The sequence below is a fragment of the Canis lupus genome, chromosome 10, assembly GCF_048164855.1.
Source record: "Canis lupus baileyi chromosome 10, mCanLup2.hap1, whole genome shotgun sequence".
In the NCBI taxonomy this organism is placed as follows: domain Eukaryota; kingdom Metazoa; phylum Chordata; class Mammalia; order Carnivora; family Canidae; genus Canis; species Canis lupus.
Window position 1 is genome coordinate 72,599,974 of NC_132847.1, and position 27,054 is coordinate 72,627,027.

The 27,054-nt window shown below is 43.6% G+C and overlaps 1 protein-coding gene and 1 long non-coding RNA gene across 6 annotated transcripts in view; one reads left to right on the plus strand and one right to left on the minus strand.

Annotated features, from left to right (window-relative positions):
• ASTN2 (astrotactin 2) overlaps window positions 1–27,054 on the minus strand; it is an 851,085-nt gene that overhangs the window by 500,347 nt on the left and 323,684 nt on the right. For all 4 annotated transcript variants that reach the window (XM_072842536.1, XM_072842535.1, XM_072842534.1 and 1 more), the window contains one exon: window positions 12,118–12,264. In XM_072842536.1, the coding sequence (XP_072698637.1) occupies window positions 12,118–12,264 (147 nt within the window). The remainder of the gene's footprint in view (window positions 1–12,117; window positions 12,265–27,054) is intronic.
• LOC140641014 (uncharacterized) lies at window positions 21,567–26,449 on the plus strand. Of its 2 annotated transcripts, none has more exons than XR_012037585.1 (3): window positions 21,567–21,912; window positions 23,999–24,169; window positions 26,203–26,449. It is a non-coding gene; the product is annotated as an uncharacterized lncRNA (long non-coding RNA). The 2 variants fall into 2 exon arrangements; XR_012037586.1 differs by having other exon boundaries at window positions 26,207–26,449.

Sequence of the window (27,054 nt, forward strand, 5' to 3'; positions counted from 1 at the left end):
ACTGTGGTCAGTCCGCGAGCCTTTACTGAACACCCACTGAGTCCCTGGAGGTTTCACAGGAACAAGATAGCTACTCTGTGCCCCTAAGGGGCTGAAGGGAGCACTAGCTGAGCACTGACTATGTGCCATGTGCGCGTCCACCGCTTCATATTCTGTCACTCGACTGCCCTCGGAGGTGCTTTACTGCTCTTGCCCTCATTTCACAGATATGCAAACAGAGGCTTAGGAATTAAATAACAAGTTCACTGCTACACAGATAGAAAATACCAGAGCCAAGTAGGGAACGTAGGGAGTGTGATCCTACATCCCAGACTCGTCACCAAATCAGAGGTCGCATTGCAAATCGCAGTTGCGAATGTGCTGAGTGCACGTTTATCAGGGAGACCGAACTTAGACGAGGAGGGTGAAATGCCAATGAAAGTGCGTATTACTGAGGGCCTCCTGTTTGTCAAACATTGTGCTCAATGCTTGACAGATATTATCTCATTTAATTTTCCTGGGAGGAAGCTATTATTATCATGTGCACACTATAGATTAAGAGATAGGCCAGAAAGGTTAAGTAACATCTGTAATATCAAACAGCTATTAATTCCCAGAGCCAGCATTTGAACCCGGATGCATCTGACTCTCCAGCCTGAACCCTTCATTACCATCTTGCATGGCCTTTTGTAAGAGCAACCGCGACCTCTACATTCCCGTTTAAGTCCTTTAGCGGCTCTAGGACTTCCAATCACTCCCATGAGGAGAGCTCAGCAAAGAGACTCTGCTCTTCCGTCTGTCCCTCCTGTTAGTTCCCGTTGTGCCCCTTGGAGCCTGGGATGCTTTGGGCGTCACCTGTTCCTGCCACACCTTTTCTTATGCTGCGTTCTTTGTCTGGAACATTGTCTTGTCCTCACTGTCTCCTGGATCTCCAACAGAGTATCCTCTCACTCCCAATCCTGCCCATCCAGCTCCTTCCAATGGGACAAATCCTCTCACTCCCTAAGGCTTCACCCAGGTCTGGAAAGTGGAGACTACTCCAGGTTTCCCCGGCAACCTTGCTGACTATGGCCTACGTGCCCTACCTGGTCCAGATTATGATTTACCTTCTATTGTAGTCTTCTGCTTTATGGTTATCCTGTCACTTTAAATAACAGGTGTGATCTTTTTGAGGATATGATTAGCATTTACTGAGCACCTGCTATGGGATATTTTCATACCAGCCTCTATTTCATCTTCAGCATCACCTTGTGAAGTAGGGGCTAAGAGCTTTACTTTGGTAGATGGTGAAATTGCTGGCTCAGAGGAGTGAGTGACTCGCCCAAGACCCATATTTAGTAGGGAGAGAGATGCAGACTTGCACCTGTGGTTGTCTGATTCTAAATCTCTTGTGTTTTTGCATCTCGGCCTCCTTCAGAGTTGACGGTGTCCCAGAGTATGACTTCTTACCCTGCACAGATGCTCAGCAACAGTCAGCTGAAAGCCTTAATATATGGATTCACCAATAAAGCCCAAACGGGAATACACGCAAGAGGGAATACATGGAGAGCTTAGGGGTGCTCTGGGCTCTGGGAACCATTCAAGCTGCAGGTAAGATGCCCAGGCCTTTAGCAAAGGTTCAGAAAGTTGCCAACAGCTGCCTCCAAACCAAGGCTGAACAGCTGCGATATGTTTGGCTTAGATCATCCAGAGGGGTGGCTGGGGAGGAAAGCCAAACAGCAAGGCTCTGCTGGGCATCAGGGACCTGATGGAGGGAGTGCAGAGAGGCAGGAGGGATGTGCAGGTTTTAATTATTCCTCCCATCTCATCTCTACCCTCTGCATATGATACATTCTCTCCCTCCCATACTCTTTCTGGCATCCGAGATGTTCAAGGTCCCTTGGCAGCTGAAGCTGGGAACTGGGGATGGGGAGGCATCTTTCCCACCATGGCCCGGCTCCCCACCACTTCTTTTTTCATCCCAGAAGCCTTGGGAGCCCACAGTCCCTGCCCAAGCTTGGCTGTGATCCTTCTAAGCTTTCTTCAAATGGCAACTTGTGGGCTGTGAAAGGTTTGCTCAGCTGCCTTTGCTCCCAAGATCCTCGCTCAGGGGCTGCCCAGCCCAGAGAGGCCCAGACAGGAGTCAGAAGAGATGGGGCTGCTAATGGGATGGTGGCATCAAAACTCCAGAGTCCCGTACCCAATGGGAATAGTAAAAGGGGACTTTGAATCTCAATATTTGTCATTCCACTTTTAGAATGTTAGGGCAGGGAGGAATTTTAAGTACCATCTTGTTCCCTTCCCAGATTGTAAAAGGGGGGAAAAAAACCCACAAAAACAAAACTGAGGCCCGGGTAAGCAGAGATTGCCAAAGTCCTGGGGAATTCATGGCAGAGGCACAGCCCAACTGCAAGCATCTAATTCTCTGTCTACCACCTTCTGTATCCACTAATTGGAAATCTTTTTTTTCTCGACCCCTTCCTTCCTGTATGACACTGAGGTGGTCACATAAACTCCCTGGGCTTTAGTTGCTCTTAAATTTAAAATGGTTAGGATAATGTCTGGATCTCCTTCATGCGGTATTAGAATTAAATGAGATAACCCTTTGCAAGGTACTTAGCAAAGGGCCTGGCACTTCGCAGTGTTTTGTAAATGTCACCAATTATTAGTGTTGGTATGAGCTCATCACTGGGAGGCTCGACCAGCAGGGTCTCCATGCACCCAAAGCGTCCACGCCCCTCCGGGAAGCCTGCCACCTTCCGTCACCCAGCTCTGGGTAACCATCAGTGGCTCCGAGACCCAGCTCAGGTAGGATCCTGCAAGACGTCCCCCCCTTGGCTGTACTCCCCACCTCCAGTTTGGGGTGTGCGACTGCCCTTCTTCTCTGTCCCCACAGCATCCAGGACGACAATCTCTCTCTCTCTCCGGGAGAGGTCAGAGATGTGTTTTATTCGTGTCTGCACCCCAGACATCTGCACATGCCACGGAGCAGGGGATGTGTAATACTTGTTGATCAAGGGAAGGGAAGGAGGGAGGAAGAGAGGCAAGAAAACAGGCATTGTGCATCAACAAGGAAGTATTGCTATGAACTCATTCTTAATTATTTAATTTCTTCCTTTTGCCCAAGCTAAGCCTCCCTAATGTGGTACCTTCTACAGATGTGGCCATACCCACCAAGAGCTCTTTCCAACTCCTTTAATGTCTTTATAAATAATAACGTTATGAACAACAGAAAGGGAACAGCACCACGTTCTCATCATCAGAACTAGCCTCAGAGTTGGCCAAGTGATTCCACATTCATCAGCCATGACACTCACTTGAAACACGGAGTATTAACAATGCTTTTGGGATGAGGAAACTGAGGCTGAAGGTAAAAACAAAACAAAACAAAAACCTCCAAAAAAACAAACAAAATAAACCTAGAAAACAGAATACCTGGGAATAAAGCTCACATCTCCTGGGTCACAGGTCAACGCACTTAACCACTGCCCCAGGTCACCGTCCCCCTCCCAGCACTGCACCCCTGCCTCACCCCTACACTACTCTGCAGACACCACGCCAGCAAGGATGAAACATCTAAGTATAACCTCAAACTCCATCTCATTGAAGCTGCCATCCATCACTCTCTCCTCCCCGTCACAAAGTCAAAGTCGTCTTCTGCTCACAACAGCGGAATGGAATTATTAATGAGAATAAATTAAATTTCCCTACCCCCCTTTCAATCGTTCTCTGCCCCCAGTTCATAGGAATGGATTTTTGGACTCAATGTGCTATCAAAACACAGAAATTAGTCTCCAATTTTGGACGTCAAACTCAGTTATCCCTTTTGTTAAGGAAGGGAATTAATAACAATTCATCCTGGTCAGATGCCAAGCCAACATCTTAGCACAGAGTGTCATTAGAAAACCTAACCCAACTGGCTGTTGTGATATCTTGAAAAGCTTGAGCATGTTCAGCTGCTTAGCATGGTTTTCCAGGGTTTATTCTCCCTCAAGCCCCTTGTCACTTTTAACCTGGGGATCAGTGACTATTTAAGGAAGAAATGGCTTGAAGCATTTTTTTTCCTTCCATGGATGTGTGGATTTAGACTTTTCTAATGAAAAGGTTGGAGGGGGAAGAAATACCAGATTCCACTCTAGAGGGATATCTAGATCCCTCACCCCTCCAAGCATCAGCTCCAAGCCATTGCTGAGCAAACTGCCCATTAAGTACATGAAGAGGGAGAAGGGAAAGAAGTTTTCACAGTTTATAATTATATTACCAGTTTCATTACAGATCTCATTTTAATTCTGACTGAAACTAGCCTGGCCTTCTCCCTGCACCCTCTCATGTATAGTTATTAAATCTGGGTTAGAGTTCAACCTTTTCTTTCTTATTTCAGCATATTAATATAGTTTATTGGTATTTCATTGCCACCTCCCCCCCTTGGGTGTTCCGAATCTCAGCTCAATTTATATTTTCCCCTCTTCCTGGGCTTCTGGATGAAGCTTGCTTCATTTTGGTGTTGTGGGGCGGGGGGGGGGAATGTGATTTTTATCGGAGTTTCTTATTTTGGGGGATGGGAACGAAAATGGTGGGGAGCAAAGTCAATCACAGAGGAAAGGCAAACTCAGATTTTGTGTACTGTCATTCCCCAGGATGTATCTTCTTAGGGCATCGAGGTCCACCTGCCTCCCTGCCCTCCACTCATCTCATGGACACAATGCTTTATCTGTCTACTGAAGCCTCTGTTAGGTTTCACAATAGGTTAGGACATGAATAAGCTGTGGCCCTCTGTTTTCATTCAGTGAATGCTTCTTGGTGACACACACTCTGTTTTGGACACTGTCCTAGGTGCTGAATATAATGAGCAAAACAAAGAGTATCTCTAGCCTTACGGAGCTTACAACTTGGGAGGGAGAGCCCAACATTAACTAGATGATAAATAATTACCAACTGAAATAGCTAAAATCAGGGAATAGTGCAGGTCTCATGGAGAATGATTAGGAAGGGACTTAAAAGAGGCTGGGATATGAAAAAGGGGGGGTCAATCACTTTATGGTAAATAAATTTGTCCAAGAGAAATGAAAGAAGTGGGGAGAAAATTTTTCAAGCAGTGGGAACAACTTGTGCAAAGGCCCTGAGGCAGAAGGCAGCCGAGTTTATTTAAGGAACCCATATAGAGGCAGTGGAGTTAAGTTGAGGCTAGTTAGAGATGTAGGCAGGGACCTGATCTTACAGGGACTTAAAAGTCATGTTATAAAGTTCAGTCTTTAGAACAATTATAATAGGAGGTACTTAAACAGGTTTTAGGAGAAGATGCAATATGTCAAGATAATTCATTTTAAAATATCACTCTGTTTGTACTGTTGAGAACAGACTGGAGGGGAGCCAGATTTGACACAGGAGGCCAGTTTCTACGACTATGGCAGTTGTTCCAATGGCATATTCATATCAATAACAGTTATGGAAGGTAGACTGTAGGATTATTAAAAAGGTACAAATACAATGCTATGTAGTTTTCAAGGAAGGGGAGATTATTTTGGACTAGAGGGTTTTGGGTTTTGTTTTTTTTTTTAAAGAAGTTTTTGAGGTTTTGCTAAAGAAAGTTTTCTAGAGGAAGGAGAAAATTAAGTTAGGTTTTAGAGATGGTAGGGTTGCAGAGCATGGAAATTTAGGAAGGGTACTCATGGTTTAGGCAACTACATACAGGGAGGAAAACACAGGCAAGGAAGCCCATCTGCCATAAGAGCATGGAATGCATGCAAAGCAGTGAAAGACAAACAGGGCAGAGACTTTGCTGTGGAGAACTTTTATACCTGAATATGTTCTCTGATGCTCAAAGGTCTGTAATCAACACCGAACATTTTAAAATAGAATCCAAGACCCTGCCAGAGAGTAGAAGGTCCAAGGAACTACTCTTGTTAGACAAGTTTCTTTGCAGTTTGTGATTAAGCAGCCACCTTCATCGTGGTCTATTTTTTCCTTCCAAGAGTTGAAAATACTCCTTCCATGTAATCGAATCACTACACACTAGCTCTAAAGTCAGTTATAACCTTATTCTTCATTAAAAGCACGAAGCCAACATGTTAGCTCTCTCTCTTGGGTTGAAAAGCATGAAGTAGGAGTAGGAGCAAATGAAAGACTGAGACTCACTGTATACAATGTTTGTGTCCAAAAGCAGCTACACACGTGGCTTATTAATAAAGTAGGCCATTCTAATGATGGGCATTTCCACTTCAGGATTTCATAGGCTGGTAAGGAATACTTATACCCCAAATTCCACAGTCATAGAAAACAAAGAGGATTTGAATATCACCTAGTCTGATCCAAAAGGCAATGCTAACAACTTAACTTGATCTTAATAAATAAATATTTTTCTATGAATGTTTTGATGCAATTTACATAACACATAAAAAAACTGTATCTGTGCATATGTGAGTGTGTGTGTGTGTGTGTGTGTATTTAGCCAAGTAAAGCATTCAAGAGATATCCCTAGACTTCAGTCTTTCCTGAGTTTTACTCCATTTTTGAGCCTAGGCAAAGAATGAGTGATGCTTAGGGATGAGGTAGTAAAGAATAAACAAACATACTTTGAAAGTACAGAAATTAACTATTTTAAAATTTTATTTTCTGATAAAATGGCTCTGAATCAAAATATCATGTACCCAAGTCAACTTCACTTTTCCTCTATGGCTTCACGGAAATATGGTCATCTCTTCTCAGGAAATTTCCTATGATGGGGAACTCTTTACCTTGCAATGACCCCTTTCCAATATTATACAAAAATGATCACAACTACTAACATTTATATGATTTATTGAGCCATTACCAGGTCTCTGGAACTGAGCTAAAAGCTTTATGAGCATTATTTCATTTATTCTTCACAATAACTCTATGAGATAAGTATCGCTACTATCCCCACTTTATAGATAATGAGGCTGAAGCTAAGAAAGTGAAGACATTTTCAGACTAAGGATCATTTGATCTCATCTCTGGCCACCCTTATCACCAAGGTAGCTCTAATTTTACTTCCTAGGGACTTTCAAGTCTGTCCCCTTTTCAATACAAGTAATAATAGCTATGTTCATATTTGTCAAAGAGTGGAACATGGAAGGACCTTGGACCAGGGGTTCAGGTAGACTTGGAATTTCATATACCTTGCTTTACTTCTGTGTCAGTCTGGCCGAATCACTTAACATCTCTTGATACCTACCCTCCATGTATGCAAAATGGGGATGCTAAATGCTGCCTCACAGTTCTGCTATGAGACTTGAATGATTAAATAACTCCATGCAAGTGTATGCATACTGCCATATTTATAATAGATTTACTCAATAATATTAGGTTCACTTTTTGATTAGTTTCCTTCAACTTCTTATAAAACAATTCTCTTCCACCCTTTCCTTAAGAGGTCATTAGGTGTCTATAATGTTTTTCCAGTCTCACCTACAAAGCCTCTCTTTTGGACAACTTCCAAAATATCACTCACCTTCTCAAAACCTAATTCCCAGAATATAAAAGAATATAAAAGAGAACTCTGGATGTAGTGTTATTTCTCTACACTAGAATGGAGCAATCTCACCCATTTAATCTAAACAATTTATTCCTTTAAAAGTTGTTTCTTCTAGGGTGCCTGGGTGGCTCAGTTGGTTCAGCATCTGACTCTTGATTTTGGCTCAGGTCATGATCTCAGCATTGTGGGATTCTCTCTCTCTCTCTCTCTCTCTCTCTCTCTCTCTCTCTCTCTCCCCTGTAGAAAAAAAAAGTTGTCTCTTCTACTGGCTTACTGCAGCGGTAGCATATTGGATAAATATATCCTGACTTATACTGGGAGCCTCAAGGAATGCACAAACTGACATCTCAAATAAGATCAGATTTTAAAATTAACCAATAACCACTCATTCATAATGCCACCGACATGACAATTTGGATGAAACCCAAATCCATGTTCCCAGGGATGCTTTATTATAAAACTCATATTCACATTGTATTTGGTGTGATCACAACTACTGGAGCTACAGCATGAGGCAGCTCCATTAATATGACTTTGATAAAATCAAAGATGGAAGAAATCAAAACCCCTTATCAGAAACCCAAGGGGTCTCAAGGAGTTATTACATCTGCTGGATGGGAAAAAAATGACAGAGATATTAATGTATTAATGCAGCTCTCAAACTTCTGTTGATTGATCACAGAACTCTCATTAAGAATATTAATACTTGGCCTCCACTCCTCGAGAATGTGATTCACTATTTCTAAGGCGCACCAGCCCAAATGACCTAAATGCAGATGACCTACAGGCCACAGCTAAAAAAAAAAAAAAAAAAAAAAAAGAGCTGAATTCAGTAAGTTTAGACACAAACCTAGTCTACATCTTCACTGTGTACTTAGCAGGGAAAAAAAGCCAGTCACTACTGGCCTTGAGAAGACTAGACAAAGAAAGGGGCGATATTTACCAAGGGTTTGGATACAGGCTGCAGGATTTATTGTTCATGCCAACTGGGGTCTGGACAAGTGCTACACTGTGCTGACCTTTACCTATAATGGGAAGTAAGCATCAGGTATAACACAAATGCAGAATTTATTTTCTTTCTGAAGACGAGTTTCATTTCTCAGGTCCCTTCTTCAGGCTTCAGCACCACAGACAGCCCAACATCCATGGTTGGATGAGTGCTCTAAGGGCTGGCAGGCTGGCAGCTCAGGTAAGGTTTCTGAGGAAGGTGAGAGACATGAGAACTGTCTTGGCCTTGATCCTTGGGTGGCTTTGTCTCAATGGAGTCTTTCCCATTTAATGGGGGCTGCTTTCATCCTGATAGGCCTTGTTATGATGTTGTTTATAACTCAGCCAGTAGCTGTAGGTGGGGGCCAATATTATGGTGTGTGTGTGTGTGTGTGTGTGTGTGTGTGTGGTGTGTATGTATGTGTATGTGTTGATAAAATCAAAGATGGAAGAAACCAAAGCCCCTTATCAGAAACCATATATATATATATATATATATATATATATATATATAACCATATATATGTAATATATATAAAATATTGCTTACTGTATTTATGCTATGTATCAATGCATTTACAAATATTAATGCCAACTGATAATAAAGGTTCAGGAAAATAGACACCAGCATCACTTCCCCTCTTGCCTTCCTGTATAACACTCTAGGATCTCCAGAAATCAGAGCTGGAAACCCCACTAGTCCAATTCATATAAATTGTTCTTTGTCAGGCCCTGCCCGACCTCCATAGAAAACTGGATTCCACCCTTTTTCAAGTCCTAGTTTTCTTATCTGTGAAATGAATTTAATAAAGATCACTTTGGAGAGCTGGCGGGGGAATGGAATGTGCAACACACACAGATTATCCACCCACAGGAGGCACTGGGATCATGCTGGGAAAGGTCTGCTTGCCGAGAACTACTGGACAGTTATGCACCTGACTTTAAGTATTCATTGCTCTCAGGATTCCTGTTGATCCCCAAAAGAATCATAGTAGAATCTGTTAGATTCTATTAGAATCTATCAGAATAGAAGGATCTCATCTATTTAATTTATTTTGCCTTCTTGTTCTGATGTGTCCCAGCTTCTAATGTCTCTTCCTTTATGCATCATTTTAGGGATAATAGTAATAACTGTTGCTATTTATTGAGCAATAATAATGTTTTAGATCTTTTACTGGTATTTTATTCACATGATGTTATTCAATCTTTTCAAAATAATCTCCATTTTACAGATGAGAAAAATTGAGACTCAGGAAGGTTAACTGACTCTCCTATATTTTACAGCAATAAAATAAGGAAACTGAGATTTGAACCCAAACAGACTCATTTTAAAGGACACATTCCTAACCAAAACAATGCAAAATGTAGGGAAAGGGGGTTCCATTTAACCTTGAGATGAGACCTTTTGGGCTAGCTCCTCTAGCGGTGCCTGCCATATTTGAACTCTCCAGTACTTGTACACTCCATGGTCAGTTTCAATTATCCTTGATCTCTATGTAATTCCTGCTTTAGTTTTCCTAGACTCAGTCTCCCCTTTCTTTATTGAGATCTAATAGAAGATTTCCCATGCAACCAATCTTAAGTCTGCTTTAATTCAGGTTCTGTTCATTCATTCAACACATATTTACTGGGCATCTACCAGGCAGTGTGCTTGTTATCAGGGATATGATATCTCTCCCAGAGGCCACAACTCCTGCCCTCACAGGGTTTCCATTCTAGAGGTAGAAACAGATAACTGTACAGGAAGTTATAAAGTTTTTAATTTATGACAGAGGACAGAATAAGGAACACTGAAAAGGGGCATATCTTAATTCATCACATTTTTGTCTATCCTTCTGAGCCATCACAACAATTTTGGAGTTTTCTTGGGGGAATCCCTTGATTTTCCAATTTACCAACTATATGTTATCTGAAAATCTGATAAATATGGAATTGTAGGTTTAACAATAACCCAATAAGATAGGCATTGTTACTATACTTATATTGTAGATGCAGACTGAGGCTCAGAGAGTAAGTCATTCACTTAGCTATAGACACAGAAGATAACAGATTCAGCTATTTGAATTCATATTTGTATTGTTCTATAACCTCTGCTCTTAGCCACTAAAGTATTTACCATGACCCTGAGCAGGTTACTTAGACTCTTAGGAGCTCTATTTTTACATGCATGAAAATATTCAAAATTTGAATGTTGCTAAGGCCTATCATTCTACAGTTAAAGAGCAGAGACTATTGAAGCTAAAATAAGGTCACATGCTTTCAACAGTGGCCAAAATTTGTCCTTTTGGTTTTTCCAAACTCATTGTTCATCACTCTTAGTCTTTCATCTCTATATGCCAACCACATCCAGGCTCTGGTAATTCTTCCAATCCCAATCTTCATGAGCCTCTATGACTTAGATGCTTCTGTAAGTTCAATTCCTTTTGCCTCCCTCCACTACCCCTTTGTTATCTCATACTCAACATTTTTGCCTGTTATACATGCGCATGTGATTTGACAGGAATGTACCACAAGTATTGTGCTTAGGACAGAAAATCAACTGCATGTATATAAAATGAGAAAAACTAAACTTATTTGCAGTTCAGATGAAAGAGGCTCAATCACATGGTGAAGTGGGAGCAATCACAGGATGCATTAATAGAAGCCTGAATGTTACAGAGAAAGGAAGTAGAAGTTCTGCTTTGGATAAAATATACTAAAGGGATTGGTGCTATGTTCTGAACATGAACTTACAAATTAAACACAAAAGTGAGTTACAGTGAGATAAATCTAACAAATACTGAGCAAGGATCTCAAAAACATCCAAGACATCCAGCTGGAAAAATCTCTAAAAAATTAATGGTGCTAATATGGTGCAAGAAGTCAGATGGGTGGTTGGTTACCTCTGGGAGGGCTTTCATGGGGAGGGAGCATAAGGAAGTTGTAGATACTGGGAATATCTTATTGTTTGATCTTGGTGGACTCTTATGGAAAAATTTATTAAGCTGCATACTTCATATGTCTTCTTCATTGTATTTATGATAACTTTTAATACACTTAAACACAGTAGTACCAAGCACTTGGACAAGCATTTGGGGAAATAGGTGCCACCGCATCCTGTTGGAGTATATAAAGTGGAACAGATTTCTGAAGGGCACTTTAACAATAGCTATCAAGCACCTTAATCAATTTCTTGGGCCATGCTTTGCAAATGATTATAGTGGCTACAGTGTCTCATTAATTCAAATTAATTGGGTGAAGAGTAGGATATAACATTTACAGGGAATGAGATATGAGTATTCTCCAGGATATTTGGGAAATTCCAACAAAGCTCATATGATCTTGTTTGTCATGTTTTTTAATTAGCAAATAGTATTTGGGGGTGGATATTTTTAGTTAGGAATAGATTCATAAGCAATAAGAAAGAGTAGGTTCTCTAGAGTAGCTCAATCTTTCTGCACTCACATTTGAATTCTTCCTCTATTTAACAAAATTTAACCTTGCCCATGGCAAAGAGCAGTCTGTGGTTCCGTTGAGATAATCCAGGATTCCAAGTCATAAGGGCTTCTTTCAAGCCCTTTAGATGCTCCCCCCTCTTTTTTAAATAATCTAATTGTGTGCCATTTGTGGAGGACATTTGACCAGATGGGTGCAAGGTGATGAGCAGGTATGGGGCATCTTTTATTCTTGATTCTTACCATCTGCAATGAAGTGCTCAGGCACGTGCAGAGTCACCTTCACGGTGAGTGGACAGGACATCTGAGTGCCACACACCATGGCCAGGATGCAGGAGCTCACAGCAATCAAAGTCAAGGCTGTCTTGTTCACTGGGCTTTTCAGCAAACCTAATAACAAAAATATACACAAAGATACATAAGTTCATGAGGTGATAAAATAGGAATAGCACGGAATTTGGGAATCTTCCTATTTTCCAAATGGAAAGCTGGGGAAGGAAACCATTTTTTCCAACTTCTGTGCTTGTCATGACATAGCAGCCTTTTTTGGGTCTCAACTTCACTCTCTAGAAAATGGGCTTATTATACCCTTCAGTGTAGATGAAAGAAACAAGCCTCATGAAAACTGTGCAATTCTCCTTCCTCCCTTCCTAATTAGCCTGGTCATCATTGATAATTATTTAAATGATATTAAATTCTCTACTGGCTTTAGCAGCAAGTAGGAGGAAGTGAGAAGTGCTGAATTCATAGAGCCTAGAGGAATGAGCATGGGCTTTGGAGTTTGACAACCATAGCTTCAACTTTGGGCTTTAGCCCTCAATGGGTGTGTTGTGAGCTGTTTCATTCTGTGAACCCCAGTTTCCGTACATGTATGATGAGGATAGTAAGAAACAGCTCACAGTTTGTGGTGATGATTACTCCGCATGGTGTGTACACACAATGTCAACTAACTGGGTTTCACAGAATGGTGGAAGCTAATCAGTTTAAATTAATTTCACAGGTTTTTAGTGAGCACCTGCTATATAGACACACACAGAGCAGGAAGAGAATAGTTTCTGCTCTTCGGGAGCTTCCAGGGTAGGGGGCAAAGGCAGGCTTATCCACAGCTAGTTACAATTCAAGGTAAGTTGTATGAAGAACTAATAGAGAGGGCACAGGATGGGGAGGGGAGTTTTTGCTCAGGAAAATTAAAGACAATTTAATGGATACAGTAGAATGAGTAGATTGGATTTGCATGGCCAGCAGAGCATTGGGCCAGCAAAGAAAGTCTGTGGACTGTGTCCTAACTAAGCCCCCACTGGGTCTCATTCTTTAAATTCTGCTATTCACATCTACTTTCAAGGTTTTGATTACTATTTTTAGAGCAATGGCTCCCAAATTTCTATCACCCACTAGGCTCTTCTTTTGAGCAAATCTTTATGCCCAAACCTCCCAGACCTCTCCCTCTGGAAGTCCCAAGGGCATGACATAAACATGTTTGAAACTGGACATGTCATCTTCTCTTTAAACCTTTACTGCCTCATCTACTTCCCTCTTCTGCTCCTCCTCCTCCTCCTCCCCACTCCCCAACTTATTGAGAACACCACCATTAAAACTGGCCAGAAGCTTAGATTCCCTTCACTCTTCCGGCTTCTTCCTTTATAGCATCTGTACAATCACGCAGTCCTATTTATTCTACGTCCTTAGTAGGTTCACCTCTTTCCCCTCCTCTCTTCTATTGCCCGTTTGCTTGTAGAATGAGTGAGCTATAGGCACATTGTCCCACCTCATTCCCTGCTGGAACCCCTTGACCTGTCTTATAGCATCTGGATACAGGATGCTGTCCATGCTCATTAACCTGGCATCTGATGCCTTTCACGGTGGGCCTCTGCACCCACACCTCCTGTTGTCCTCCCTTACCTGGCCAGGTGTGGGCAGGGCTGCATAACTGCAGTGCCATCCCAGTCAACACTTCATCGTGCTAACATTACCATAGGTATTATTTGTTTTGCATAGAAATCCACTTGTTTCCTTGACCCTCATTGCTCATTGAGATTAACCTCAAATGTAAATTGCTCTCCCTCTAGGCAAACAGCCTGCATGTGTTGTGTCTCTCAAAATATCTTGTTCAAACACTAGATTCTAGTAACTAGACAGTAAACTCCTCGAGGACAGGCACCAAGTCCTTTGTGTACCACTGTATTCCAATGCCTATCACTGTGTCTGGAACATGGTAGATTCTCAGTAAACACATCTGCACTTCCAGGGATGAGAGTAACATATTAGTAAGCAGACGCAGGTGGTGACCAATCAAAAAGTACGCCAACCATAAACAAGCAACACTGCCAGATGGTGAATCCTAATACAGTAGGAAGCCTCATGGACAGCTGACTTTGGATTTTTCATATGGGTATTTATTTTTCTTAATAAACAGTGAGCTTCTTGAAGGAAGGGATCCCATCTTCACCATCTTTATATCTCTCACACTAAGCTCAGTGCCTGGAACCTAGAAGTTCCTTAACTTAAGAATAGCGTGCTTATCTTTATTGCTAGTCCTAGGACAAGGCATAGCTTATGGTACAGACTATTTATTTGTGGTTGCTGTATTTACTAATTGTTGGATATCTATTAAATGGAATAGCAATAAAAATTTAAAAGTTGGTCCTGGTGTCAGGTAGATAGGAAATTCCTAAGCCTAAAATGGCTACAAATAAAGGGGGGAATGTATTTTCTCTCTCTTCTGGGAGCCACAGAAAGCTATTCCAAACTCTGAAATATAAATGCTTTAGTGACTAACTAATATAAGCAACCTAACATCGACATTGTCTCTTACAAAGGGTATGGACTAGGAGTTGGTGCTTTGCACAAATCTTTCTTCAAAAAGTCAACATATTACCCCAAGCCTAGATACTCAATAAAACCCCCCAAAATAGCAGTCAGCAGCAGCACTGAGTTTCCACTCGAGATTCTATGGAGTCTGTTCTGAGGGGACGAACATGTAAGGATGAGTCCAGCATGAACATAATCTTGGGACAGTGACCCAGAGAGTGAGATGTGGGAGGTAGAGGCTCTAGGCACTGGGGAGGCAGATGCCCTGGATGGAGAACAGTACCCTGTGGGGCTCCTGGAATGCATCTCCCAGACACAGCCCACACAGCAGCAGAGGCAGATGTGACCAAGACATTCTTTTCACTAATTAACCAACTACCAGAAATGCCACCCAGGCTCCATGGGAAGAAGGCAGAGGGGCAGGTATGGGATTGTTCACACTGTCTCGCTGGACTCACGCTGGCCTGACTGTCCTATGTCTTATGTCATTTAAACCTTCACAGTAATCAACACTCAATAAGAATCAGTGGGGGAGGGAGTCAAGTTGCATCAGCTTATGGCCTCTCAGTTTTCGCCTCTGGAAAATAAGAACAAGACAGCATATCCTTTAATGGTATGGTGGGAACTAAATGAGACAGCAAATGCCAAACGCCTAGCACAGTTTTTGGCACATGGCAGACCCTTGGTAAATGATCATTTCCAAGCTGAGTATCAGTATTTATCTAATCATCGATGGCAGAAACCAGGACGCATTGAGTTCTGTGTCCAGCACATTATCAGAACATATCAGGAACTGACTTGCTCTTTAAGGAACTGAAGACAAAAAGAGTGGATAGTAAGGGAGAGTCAGATGAAGAGGGAGGGAGTGGAGGGGAGAATGTGAATGAACAGTGTCCTGGGGCAGCCATTTATTCAGCCGAATGCCTGAATCACCATGGTTGTCTCTGAAGTCCGGGAAGAAGAAAACATGCAGGTCAAGACTGCACTTAGGCCAGATGCCTGTGGAGCCGTCCATGGGGCTTGGGGAGTTTCCATGGCAACTGTATCTGGCAGAAACTTCACAGTGGAACTCAAACAGAGGTGACTTCTTCAGAGGTCCTGGCCCAGGGAACTGATCATCAGCATTTAGCTCAGAGTAGGAGCTGTTGACAGCGGCAAGGTAGAAACTACCTCTCCCAAAAAACCCACCTCCTTCTCCTCCAGGCTCGTATGGCATCGTAGGAAGCAGAGACAGGGAAGAGAACCTCCATTTGTGGAATGCCTGCCGTGATCCAGGCTCTACACCTAGCCCTTACGTCTACCTTTCCATCTGCCCATCCGTCCACCCACCCACCCATTCACCCACCTACCTACCCACCCACCCATCCATCCATCCAACCGACTTTTATTGAACATCACTTCTTTCTCTATATTATTCTAGGCAAAGAGGAAATTATAGTGAACAAAGCCAAAGTTCTTGAAGCTTACATTTTAGTAGAGTGGAATTACCTCCTTTAATCCTTACAATGAACTGTTACTACTATCCCCATTTTACACATGAACAGAAGAAAATAACAACCATATGATTCTCAGGTCACCCAACTTGTACATGGCAGAGGAGAGATGAGAACCAGTTCTTTCCATCCTCTCCCCCATATCACATTATCTTCCACCTCACTCCAGAACAAAGGTCACACAGTGGCATCATGTAGTTGCAGAAAGAGCATAGCCTCTGAAGCTAGATATGGCTGTGTTCAAGTCCCGGCTTAACCACAGAATCTCCATGGGATGCTTGCCATTCAATCTAGCCCTAATAAGACAAAATATTCCCGTCTGAAAAACAGAAAGGGTGTTCTTCTTTCAGAGCTGATTGGAAGACAAAAGATAGCAAATGCGATTGGAAAAAAAAATCAATAAATGGTAGCTCAGATCAATACATGATAGCTCCAGATCGTCACATGAGCATCGTCAGATGGCTAGGGTCATAGTTATACCTGTTTCACATCCTGGTTCGTAGTTTCCCCTCTCATCACTTGCAAGAGAGAGAGAGAAAGAAAGAGAGAGAGAGAGAGTGCTGTGCTGTAGGAATAGAATTACACCAGGGCGTATTGATTGCTGGAACTGGAGAAAGTTAATAATCTAATTTCCCTTTCATTTCCCCTCCCTCCTACCCCTCAACTCTTCTCATGGCAACAGAGAATGGCATAAAACGCATTGCTGGAGAAATTCGACCGGAAATAACTCAGTATTGTTGATCCACACGCTGCCTATAATTTGAGGTTTGATTGATTCTCAGTTTGGAGATGCCAGGTTGAGGGAGGAAAATCACATTTAAGCTAAATTTGGAATTGAATCAATCACATTTTACAATGAAGAAAATAGATCTAACCCCATCAGACCACTGTGTGCAGAAAACTTAAAGCTGCCATACTCCTATTGATCCCTTCCTCCTGATATATCTCTGGGGGACAGGAGACTAAGTCCTCAGCTGAGAAATCATTTCTTCCTTCAAATGGCATATGGGGTCAGGGTCAGGAGCGAGGATCTTAGGAGGCCAGGACATTAGAGCGGAGGAGCTGAAAAGGTAGAAAAGCCACCTAGGATAGGAGGGAGAGGCTGGATTTGGGTTTTAAACATAGAGATTTAAATTCAGACTCTCCCATTTCACTGTTAAATTGTGGCAAGTTACCTACACTCTCAGGGGCTCAGTGTTCTGGTCTATGAAATGGTGATTACAACCCATAACTGGTGGAGAAGCTGTTTAGATGAAATGAGAGATCGTTAAGTGCAATGCTAAGCACACACATCGTATTTTTCCTTTCTTCTCAGTTCTCCAAATCCCTGCTGCTTACAGAGATCAGCAGGACAGAAGGCTCTTTGTCTCAGGCTGGACTTCTGGCTCTTACACTTAGCTGCTGGCCCCCATGGGCAAGTCACCTCACTCCTCTAAACCTCAATGACCTTACCTGAGAATGAGCTCATTCAATAAGTAGTTACTTGATGTGCATCTACTACGTCCCAGACCTCCTATCTTGTGCCCTCCTCTTATTTCCAGGGTTTATAAGAGTGTCTGAATGTGTTAGTCGCTCAATAAACATCGATTTGATGAATGAGTAAATGAATGAATGAATGCTTCACTATTCTACCTATTCTATGCTATTCACTATTCTATGCTTCCATTCTACCCACGGGTTGTCAGTACTGAACTACTGCTACTGCTCCTTCTCCAGTCAAATGCATTCATTCACTCTCTTTGGCAACGACTGGTCTCCCCGCCACCACCACCTCTCCAGGCAGAAATCATATGAAAGGCCGTTGAGAGGCTGCTAATCCTGCTACATGTCAGGGCGAGCACGTGCATCCAGGTGCTCCCCACTAACCTCACTGAATGCCTCATGAGATCCCTGCCATCCCTGAGCTCCAGCACCTCTGTGCTTCCTCGTGTATTTCTGGAAACTAAAATTGGGACACATCCTCTGACAAGTGCAAGTGTCACACTGGCGGCCAGAGGAAAGAATCCTTAAAACCGTGACTCTCGGGACTCTATGGAAGGGGGCTCCCTATCCTCAGCCTGCCTCATGGCTGGAGAGTGCACATACTACTTTAGTGTGAGGTGTCAGCGGAGGGGGGGTGGTGGGACCAATCGTTTCCTCCCCTCGGTCCCTGTTTTGCCCCCCTGGAGCCAAGTCTCTCCTCATCTCCTTCTATCTTGGTCATGAACTAGTTTCTTGCATTCTCTGGCTCTTTGACCTTGGCACTCTCAAATCCACAGTACCCTTTCCATCATTTGCAGTGTTCCCAATCTTCCATCTTCCATAAGGTCATCCTTTGTAAGCCTGTGCAGGGGCGTCTGGGGTGCTCAGTCAGTTACGTGTCTGCCTTTGGCTCAGGTCATGACCTCAGGGTCCTGGAGTCGCGTCCCATGTCAGGCTCCCTGCCCAGAGGGGAGTCTGCTTCTTCCTCTGTCCCTCACCCTTGCTCATGCTCTCTCTCTCTCACACACTCGTGCTCTGTCTCTCAAATAAATAAATAAAATCTTAAGAAAATATGTAAGTCTGTGCAAGCGTTCATCTAGCCTCCGCATACCTAGAGAGACAGCAAACTCAATCCCCGTGAAGCAGCAATTCCCCTCTCAGGCAGTTGTACTCACAGCCCTGGACACTCACTCTACAAGCCAGCTTCTGCTGCCCAGGCCAAATAAGAAGCCTCTAATACCTCCTCTTTGGGGGCAGCTATGTAGTTAGTGAAAGGTGGTAGTTAGGTTGTCTTGAGTCTTCTTTCTTCTAAACCAAACACTGCTAGTTTGACTTTATTTCTCCAAATTCATATTTTGCATAGATTTTCTTTTTTTTTTACAATGACTTTCCTAGCAGAGAATATCACCACTGCCACCATCACTGTCATCAGTTACCATCACCATCAGCATCACTATTATTTATGAAAACATTTACGTGCCAGACAATATAACGAAACATTTTTCACAGGGTACTTAATCTTTACAGAAACTTCATGAGGTGCTATTATCACTCATATTTTACACATGAAGAAACTAAGCTCACCACTCAGCGAGGGCCAGGCAGCTCAAAGTTTATGAAATGAAAAACCATTTGACTTTAGAAGTTCTTAGCCACTACCTCCATAACTTTTTTTTTTATCAACATGCCAGATATGGCTTGAAAAATTAACCCTAACTATCAAGCTGCTTATAGACCTTAGCTTACCCTGGAGCCCATGGGGACTACAATTGGGTGTTGACCTCAGGTCTTCAAGGGAGCTTCTCCACATCACCTGAGGGAATGTTACAAGGAGACTGGACAGTGAAGGGGCAGGTAGGATGGCTCTTTCTGTTCCTTTCTGAGCTGCAGAAGATATTACATGGCCTTGACTAGTTCAGCGGACTCCTGTGAGGCCAGTGGGCAAACAACTCTGGCTGGCTCTGCTCCATGGATAAAGCTTGGATTGTGGCACCCTATTGATGATAAAGCCACAGGTGGCAGTTGCAGAACGAGGCTCTTGGGGTCTCTCTATGGCAGCTGCAGACGGCTGGGCCTGGAAGTACGGACGTAACTTTAAGGTGATGACAGTGGAGACCTAACAATGGTGTTGGTGACAAAGATGGCACTGGTGGCACCACATTTTTCCACTGCTTATTAATTTACAAATTATTCCCAAATACCTCACTCACTTTTCACCAAAATTCCATGCCGTAAGCATTGCGACTATTCCACTATAGAAATGAGCCTGAGACTTAATGGTGAACTCATGCTTAGACATCAGAGGAATAACTGGGCCTGGGAGCCACATCTGACCCACAGCCTAGTGCCTTTTTCAGGACACTATACCCAGGTCTCAATGGCGAGGTGTGGAGGCAAGATGAGAACCTGTGCCCCCACCCATGGGCCTACTGTCCACACCTAAATGTCTTGAAGAGCCACAGCTGTATTTCTCATCAAACAAAATATATCTTGAAAACAAAATTTCCATTTTCAAGGAATTCTGGGCCGTGCCACATTCTATATTCACCTCCTGAAGTCCTAGAGTACGTACATTTACGTATCTGGTATTAAAATCTCTGAACAGGCCTGTACTGCATTCTCTTTAGCAGAATTTAACCTGATGTTTTCCAAAACTATTAATATATTATGGAGCCATTATTCAATGAAACAAAGTAGAAAAAATGAGCCACTGCAAACATGTATACAAAGGTGACTATTATTTACACCTGCAGTTCCCAATAATTAACTGTTTCCCCTATGCCAGGCTCCGTGTTAAAGATTCTAGTTACAATAGTCTCCCAAAGCAGAGGTTACTACCTCTAGCTAAAAATGGAACCCCAAGCCTAATCACTGGGAAAACCGAGGAAACTGTGATGGTCAGTCTTGTCTGACTCCAATGTCTAAATGCTTCTGGTTCCCAAGCGTTAAAAGACAATGGAGTTTTACAGTGACCTAAAAAGATAATCTGCACCCTTATGTTCACGGCAGAATTATTCACTAAAACCAAGACATGAAACAACCTAACTATCCATGGACAGATGTATGTGTGCACATATAGAGGCACATATTCATACATACACAAGTACGATGGAGTATTATTCACCCATCAAAAATGAGAAAGATCCTGCCATTTTTGACAACACGGGTGGCCTCTGAGGGCATAATGCTAAGTGAAATAGGTCAGAGGAAAGACAAATGCTATATGATCTTATTTATATGTGGAATCTAAAAAAGAACAGAAACTAAAACAAACCCAAGTTGAAGAGATTAACTTTGTGGTTGCCAGAGGCCCAAGGGTGGGAAGGGAGAGGAAAAGGAGGAGGTGGTCAAAATGTACAGACTTGCAGTTATAAGACAAATTAAGTACCAGGAGTGCAACGTGGCACATGATTACTACAGCTAACATTGCAATATGGCACACATCAAAGTTATTAAGAGGGTAAATGGGTTCTCATCACAGTGAAAGCATTCTTTTTCTTTCTCTTTTTTTTTTCTTTTTCTTTTCACTGCATTTATAGGAGATGATGGATGCTGACTATATTTATTGCAGTAATCATTTCACAAAATATGTAAGTCAAACCAATATGCGCTGTACACCTTAAACTTCTACAGTGGTGCATGTCAATTATCTCTCAATTGGAAGAAGATTGTTTACAGAAAATGGAATTTCAGAGTCACAGAAAAATATATGCAAAGAAGGAAAATAGCAGGTACAAGGGGCCAGCTTGAAAGGTTAAAGACTGTTCAACTGATATTTAGCAGCCTGATGGAGTGCATTAGGGGAAGGAAAAACACGCTGTCCTCAGTGCATGAAAGTGCAGTGTGCGGGAGAAACTGTGGTGACAATTCTAAGAGCTAAAGTTCCAGAAAGGCTCAGAAATAAATGGGAAAGCAGGAAGGTAAGGTGGCCCTTGATTTCCAGAGCCACAGGTGATCATCAGCTGGTAATGACTTACAAAATAAAAATGTTCTTAAGACCCTGGTGCCTGACCCCTGTCTTCACCCTCTTAGACCCGCCACATTCAGCCCACACCCCTGATGGAATGAGGAGTGGCCGAGAAGAGCGGGGGACCAAGTAGTGGGTGCCGAAGGACAGAGCAAAGAGCAACTGCACATTTCCATGGCTACTGAGGAAGATGGGACCAATCGTCTCCCATTTCCACGAAAGGCACATTTTTAGCTGCTTTTCCTCAGAGCATGCTGAAAAAGTCAGTATCCTGTCCTCAAAGAAGACATCACTGGATGTTGGTCCAAGGTTTGTGGAAGTAGGAGGCGCGGAACAATGTGTGTTGTATATTTAACATTCACTAGGTCAGCCATGCCGTCCTGTACCTACAAATCTCCCCTGTTCCTCTATCCGTCGTAAACTCTAGGCGATGCTGCCAGTGTTGATACTTGGAGGAAATGGAAACGCAGAGAGCTTAATTCACTTGCCCAAAGGCTCATAACAAGTTAAGGGCAAGAGGTCATATAACCAACCTATCGACCTCCAAATTCACTGTTTCTTCCACTGCATCACACTGCCTCTAAGGGAAGGGAGTTCCACCAAATCTCCGTGCTCCTCCCTCCTCACACCTTTGTCTTGAGTCTCAGAATGCACCTGGGAAATCATGGGAAACAAGGCTTTGTCTGACGGCCCGTAAACCCCTTGCTGCACTTCGATTTGCCTACACCTCTCCTTGTGACAAGCTGCACACACTCCACACGGCCGTGTGTTGCTCTTCCTATTTTTATCAACATGTCCAAGGCAGACCTACTTTGTAAGACCAGGGAATTCCCACCTCCTGGAAGTTGCCCTAACTCACAGAAACCTCATGCCCTCTTTAACTCCTGTCACATGTATCATGTGTTCTGAGTCATGGGATCTCAGATTCATGAGGGACTAAGAAGGCTTTGACTCTAATAGATCACACAATACAGGTAGTTTCCTACAGTGCTCTGCCCCATGGTGATCCAACCTGTGTCTGAACATCACCTGAACTGGGAGGTTGTTAGCCCAAAAGAAAACCCATTTCGATGATGATGGATGATGATGATGATGATGATGATGATGATAGTAGTGGTGGTAATCTTTTATTTTTGGAGCACTTACTATGTATGACATGTTGTGCTAAATATTTTAGGTAATTATTTTATTGGATCAATCATAAATTTTTGTTAGCATTTCATTTTTCAAATGAAGAAACTGAGTCTAGCCCAAGGCTAGAAGGCTATTGAGCAGCAAAGCCAGGATTCAAATCCAGATGTAGATCCCAAAGCTCTTAACAATACACTATGAAATCTCCCTTCACTGTTAACCTTCCATAAGTCACCTCTTAGGGCTATAACCAGTTGGACACGTTCCTTTCCTTAAGATCCCATAGTCTCATCTCCATTCCTCCTCTCTCAGGCAGTCCTTTGGTTTTGAAGTTGGAAGGTAGGTTCCTCATACTCTTTTTGCTTCAAACACATTTTCTATCCTTTGATTCCCACATGCAGTAAATAATCATGGAGCCAGAGAGTTGGCTGGAAGAGTGCCTTTAGATTAGTGAGTTGAATTCACTATGGAAATGGTTAGAAAGAGGACAGGAGGAGAGCCCTGACCAGAGTCATGACGTGTAGAGCCAGATCAAGATTCTCTTGGTCCCAGCTCCCACAGCAAGTGTTTCTCAGTTTATCACTTGGGATAGTTGTCATTTATTAACCAGTATCTCCCACCTTAGCCAGGATCTTCTGGAATAGACATCCAGAGTGTAGTGCATCCTACACTCTCTGTCCATGTGACACACTGGCCATAGGATCCCACAAGTGACTGTATATTAGGTGAGCTGAACTAGGATACTTTGGTCAAACATTCAAAATAAACCATGCTCAAGTATTCCCACAAAACAACCTCAACATACTGGTGCAAAGTCTAAAGCATAGTACACTAAGGTCATGGGAAGAATATGGACTTTAGAGTTAGAGAACCTTGGGTTCAGATCCCAGCTCTGCTATTTTCTGGTTGCCCTTTGGTAAGTCTCATTATCCTGATATGTAAAATGTGAATGGCATCTACTCCAGCATCATCAGAAAGATTAAATAGGAAAACGTACACTGCAGAGTACTCAAGAAGAGTAGCCTTCATCATCATCATCATCATGAAATGTAAAACCCGTATATACATAGCCCGGCCTTTATATCCAGGAAACTATCTGAATAAATTCAGGATGACTCAGAAGTGGAAAAATGACTGTAAGCCTGGAAGGATAGTGAGGTTTCAGCAAGAGAAGGTTCAAATGCATGCAGAGCACCTGCTACATGCTAAGCCTCTGCTGGACCCTTTGTACCCATTATTCTATTATTCTGTTTGCTCCTCAAAGCAATCCTTGGAATTCCCATTTTATGGATCAGGGAAGTGAAGCTCAGGGAAGAGAAGTGCTCTGCTCAAGGACACTCACCTCGTAAGCTGCAGAGCTGGAAATGTAACGCGGGTCTATGTGATAATGTGATGACCTACAGGAGCAACTTTGAGATCCAAGGCCCTGGCCCAGGTACCTGACTTGCATTGTTTCACCTAGTCCTTAAACAACCCTTTGGGCTCGGCACCACAATCTCCATTTTACAAATGAGAAAAATGAGGTTCAGGGAGATCCAACACTTGTCCCAAATTACACAGTCTGAGGCACAGCTGGAACTGCACCTTGGTCTCTGTGACCCCAGCATCATCTGCATTCTTCTCGCATCACTGCAGGGCTTATGCAGCATCAGGTCTAGGGTACTAGATGGAGATGTGGTCTGAGAAGCACATTGTCTTCTCGGCGGGGAGTCTCCTTGGCAGCCAAACCCTCTCCCCCTTGCCAAGGAAGGCACTAGGGCCCTGCCTGGGACAGAGGACTCTTTCCTTTCTCAGATGGAGGAGTTTGGCTGCTAAGCACCCGGGGACTTTATTAGAATAAACACACCTGCCTCCAGCTCTTTAAATACAGGGGCATTTTTCCTCAGGTTTTCCAATCCATTGCCTCTTCTTCAGACCACAACATTTCAGTAAAAGCACATTTGCATTGTGTTTAAACAGCCATTTGGAGATAAACAGCTTTGCCTTTAGACCTTTGAGGCGAGAATATAAAGGAGAACAAAAGAAGGAAAAAATGAGCGCGGAGGGAATGTTCCCATGCAGCATGTCTGCCCCAGCACATTTCCATGCAGAGGCCTCTACCCAGTTCAGGCTGACATTTTGGGCTTAAACCTTTCAAGCTTGCTGGTTTAAATGTGCCACCTCCAAAAGAACAATAGTGGTTTTAGCCCAAGGGACATGCTAGACTCACAGTCTGTCTTGTCCTTTAGCAGCAAGGAAGTGCCTGGGGCCTGTGCAAAGAGCTGCGTCTCAGGGAACAAGAGAGTAAACCTGAATATTGCTCAGCCATGATGCACTAAGCAACCTTCAGCAAAATCCCTCCCCTCTCTGGACATTTGTCTCCCTGTCTGTAACAGGAGGCAACCCATGCATTCAACAAATATTTCTTGAGGGCCCATTCTGCATTGAGCTCTGTGCTCTAAGCCAGAGTAAAAAGACCAGAACTGCTAAGGGTCTCAATGTCCAGCAGGGGTAGTAGGATCTGAAGAGAATGCAATGCAAGGAGACTGCCGTGGTGCCAGAGGTCAGTGCAGTAGAGGGGATTGGGATCCAGGTTTGGGCATCAGAGGACCATTCCCGAGAGCTGAGGCTTGTAAGATGAGAGTCAGCAGAGCGGAAAGGTGAACAGGTGATCCAGGAGATGTGTGACAGGACATTGCCTAAAAAATGGAGTGGCAGGGACAATGGGACACTGTTGGCAGAGGAGGCCAGAGAGGCCGGGAGGGAGCAGCTTACGTGGCAGTCCACTGCCAGGAGAGTGGGCTTTATCCTAGATGATACTTCATGTATCATCTTTCATGATGATGAAAGGCCAGCCCTCTTGGCTCCCTACTAACCCCAAACACACCTTCAATCATGCACCTGGTCAGCAAAGATGTGGTAGGTATCTCCTAAGCACCAGACGTTGTGTTGGGTGCTGAGGATACTGCAGGGACTTCATGATCTCAAGGAGTGGGACCCAAAGACTTTGTGATAAAGGAAGAGATCTACAAGTACATCTCTGGGGTGGAAAGCAAGAAGAGGCTCTTGGGTTAGAGGGAGAAATCATAATCTGCAAAGACAGCCTATAAGAAAACCAGAGGATGTTCCTACTGGGAGGCAAAGAACATTCTGGCTAGAACACGAGAACCTGAAGCTTGGCCATCTATCATTCTTCAAGTCTACGGACATAAAAAAGCACCAATCGCCTGAAATGAAAGAAAGATCTGGTTTGAAGAAAAGAAAAGAGGGCAGGGGACCAAGGTAGGCTGCTTCCAAAAATGGCTCCAGACGGTCTTGCCTCCTGGAATCCCCAGCCTCGTATAATCCCCTCCCCTACCAACTTGCTTCTCTCACATGGAATACCAAGGAAGTGTGAGATGTCACTTCCACGACCAGGGTACAGAGGGTTGTGACTTCCATCTCGCTCACGCTCTCTCTGCCTCCTCTCTCTTTCTTGCTCTGGTGAAGCCAGATGCCCTTCTGTCAGCTGCCACCTAGAGAGCCCCATACAACAAGGAAGTGAGGGTGGCCTCGGGCTCACAGCCCCTGTGGAACCGAATCCCGCCAACAACCACGTGAGGGAGCTGGGAAGCAGATCCTTCCCCAGTCAAGCCTTGAGAGGGAGGGCACCACAGTCCTGGCTGACAACTTGACCTGAAGTCTCACGACACACCCCAGGCTGGAGGAGCGGGTGCCTGGCGCCAGGGTCCCTGACTCACGGAGTAAATGTCTGTCAAAGCAACAAATAATAAATACATGTTTGTTGAGATAAGAAAGGCATAATATGTGTTTGCTGTTTCAACCTGCACATTTGGGGGCCGTTGGTTACACAGCAATAGGTCACAAGAACCCAGGACCCTACTTAGTGCATAAATGGGAAAGACGGGAAGTCCCCATTCCCAGAAGGAAACTCAGGGATGTTCAAGTTTAGAAGAGACCCCCACCCCACCCCTTTCACTGGAAAGTTTCCCCATGCACTTGGTGTGTGCCGTGGCCTGGGCAGGCTGCAAGACTCACTGGGGAGACAGTCACAGCCCACACCTGGAGGGACGATGGTCAGAGCGGCGAAAAGGTCCCCAGGAGACACAATGACACTGTACCAGGAAAACTGCTAGGTTGCTTTCCTGAGGATGTCGCAACCCGGTGAGGGCTGAGAAGAAGGGGACACCGAGGGTCCCGGCCAAAACCGGGGCTGGCTTCCTAGGGGATGAAGTCCCTTTTATCTCCATAAAGGCATTTCTGTCTGGGAGATGCTACGTCATGATCACAGAAGAGAAGTTGTTGACACGGACGGTTTCCGAGCTCTGCAATCAGACAGAA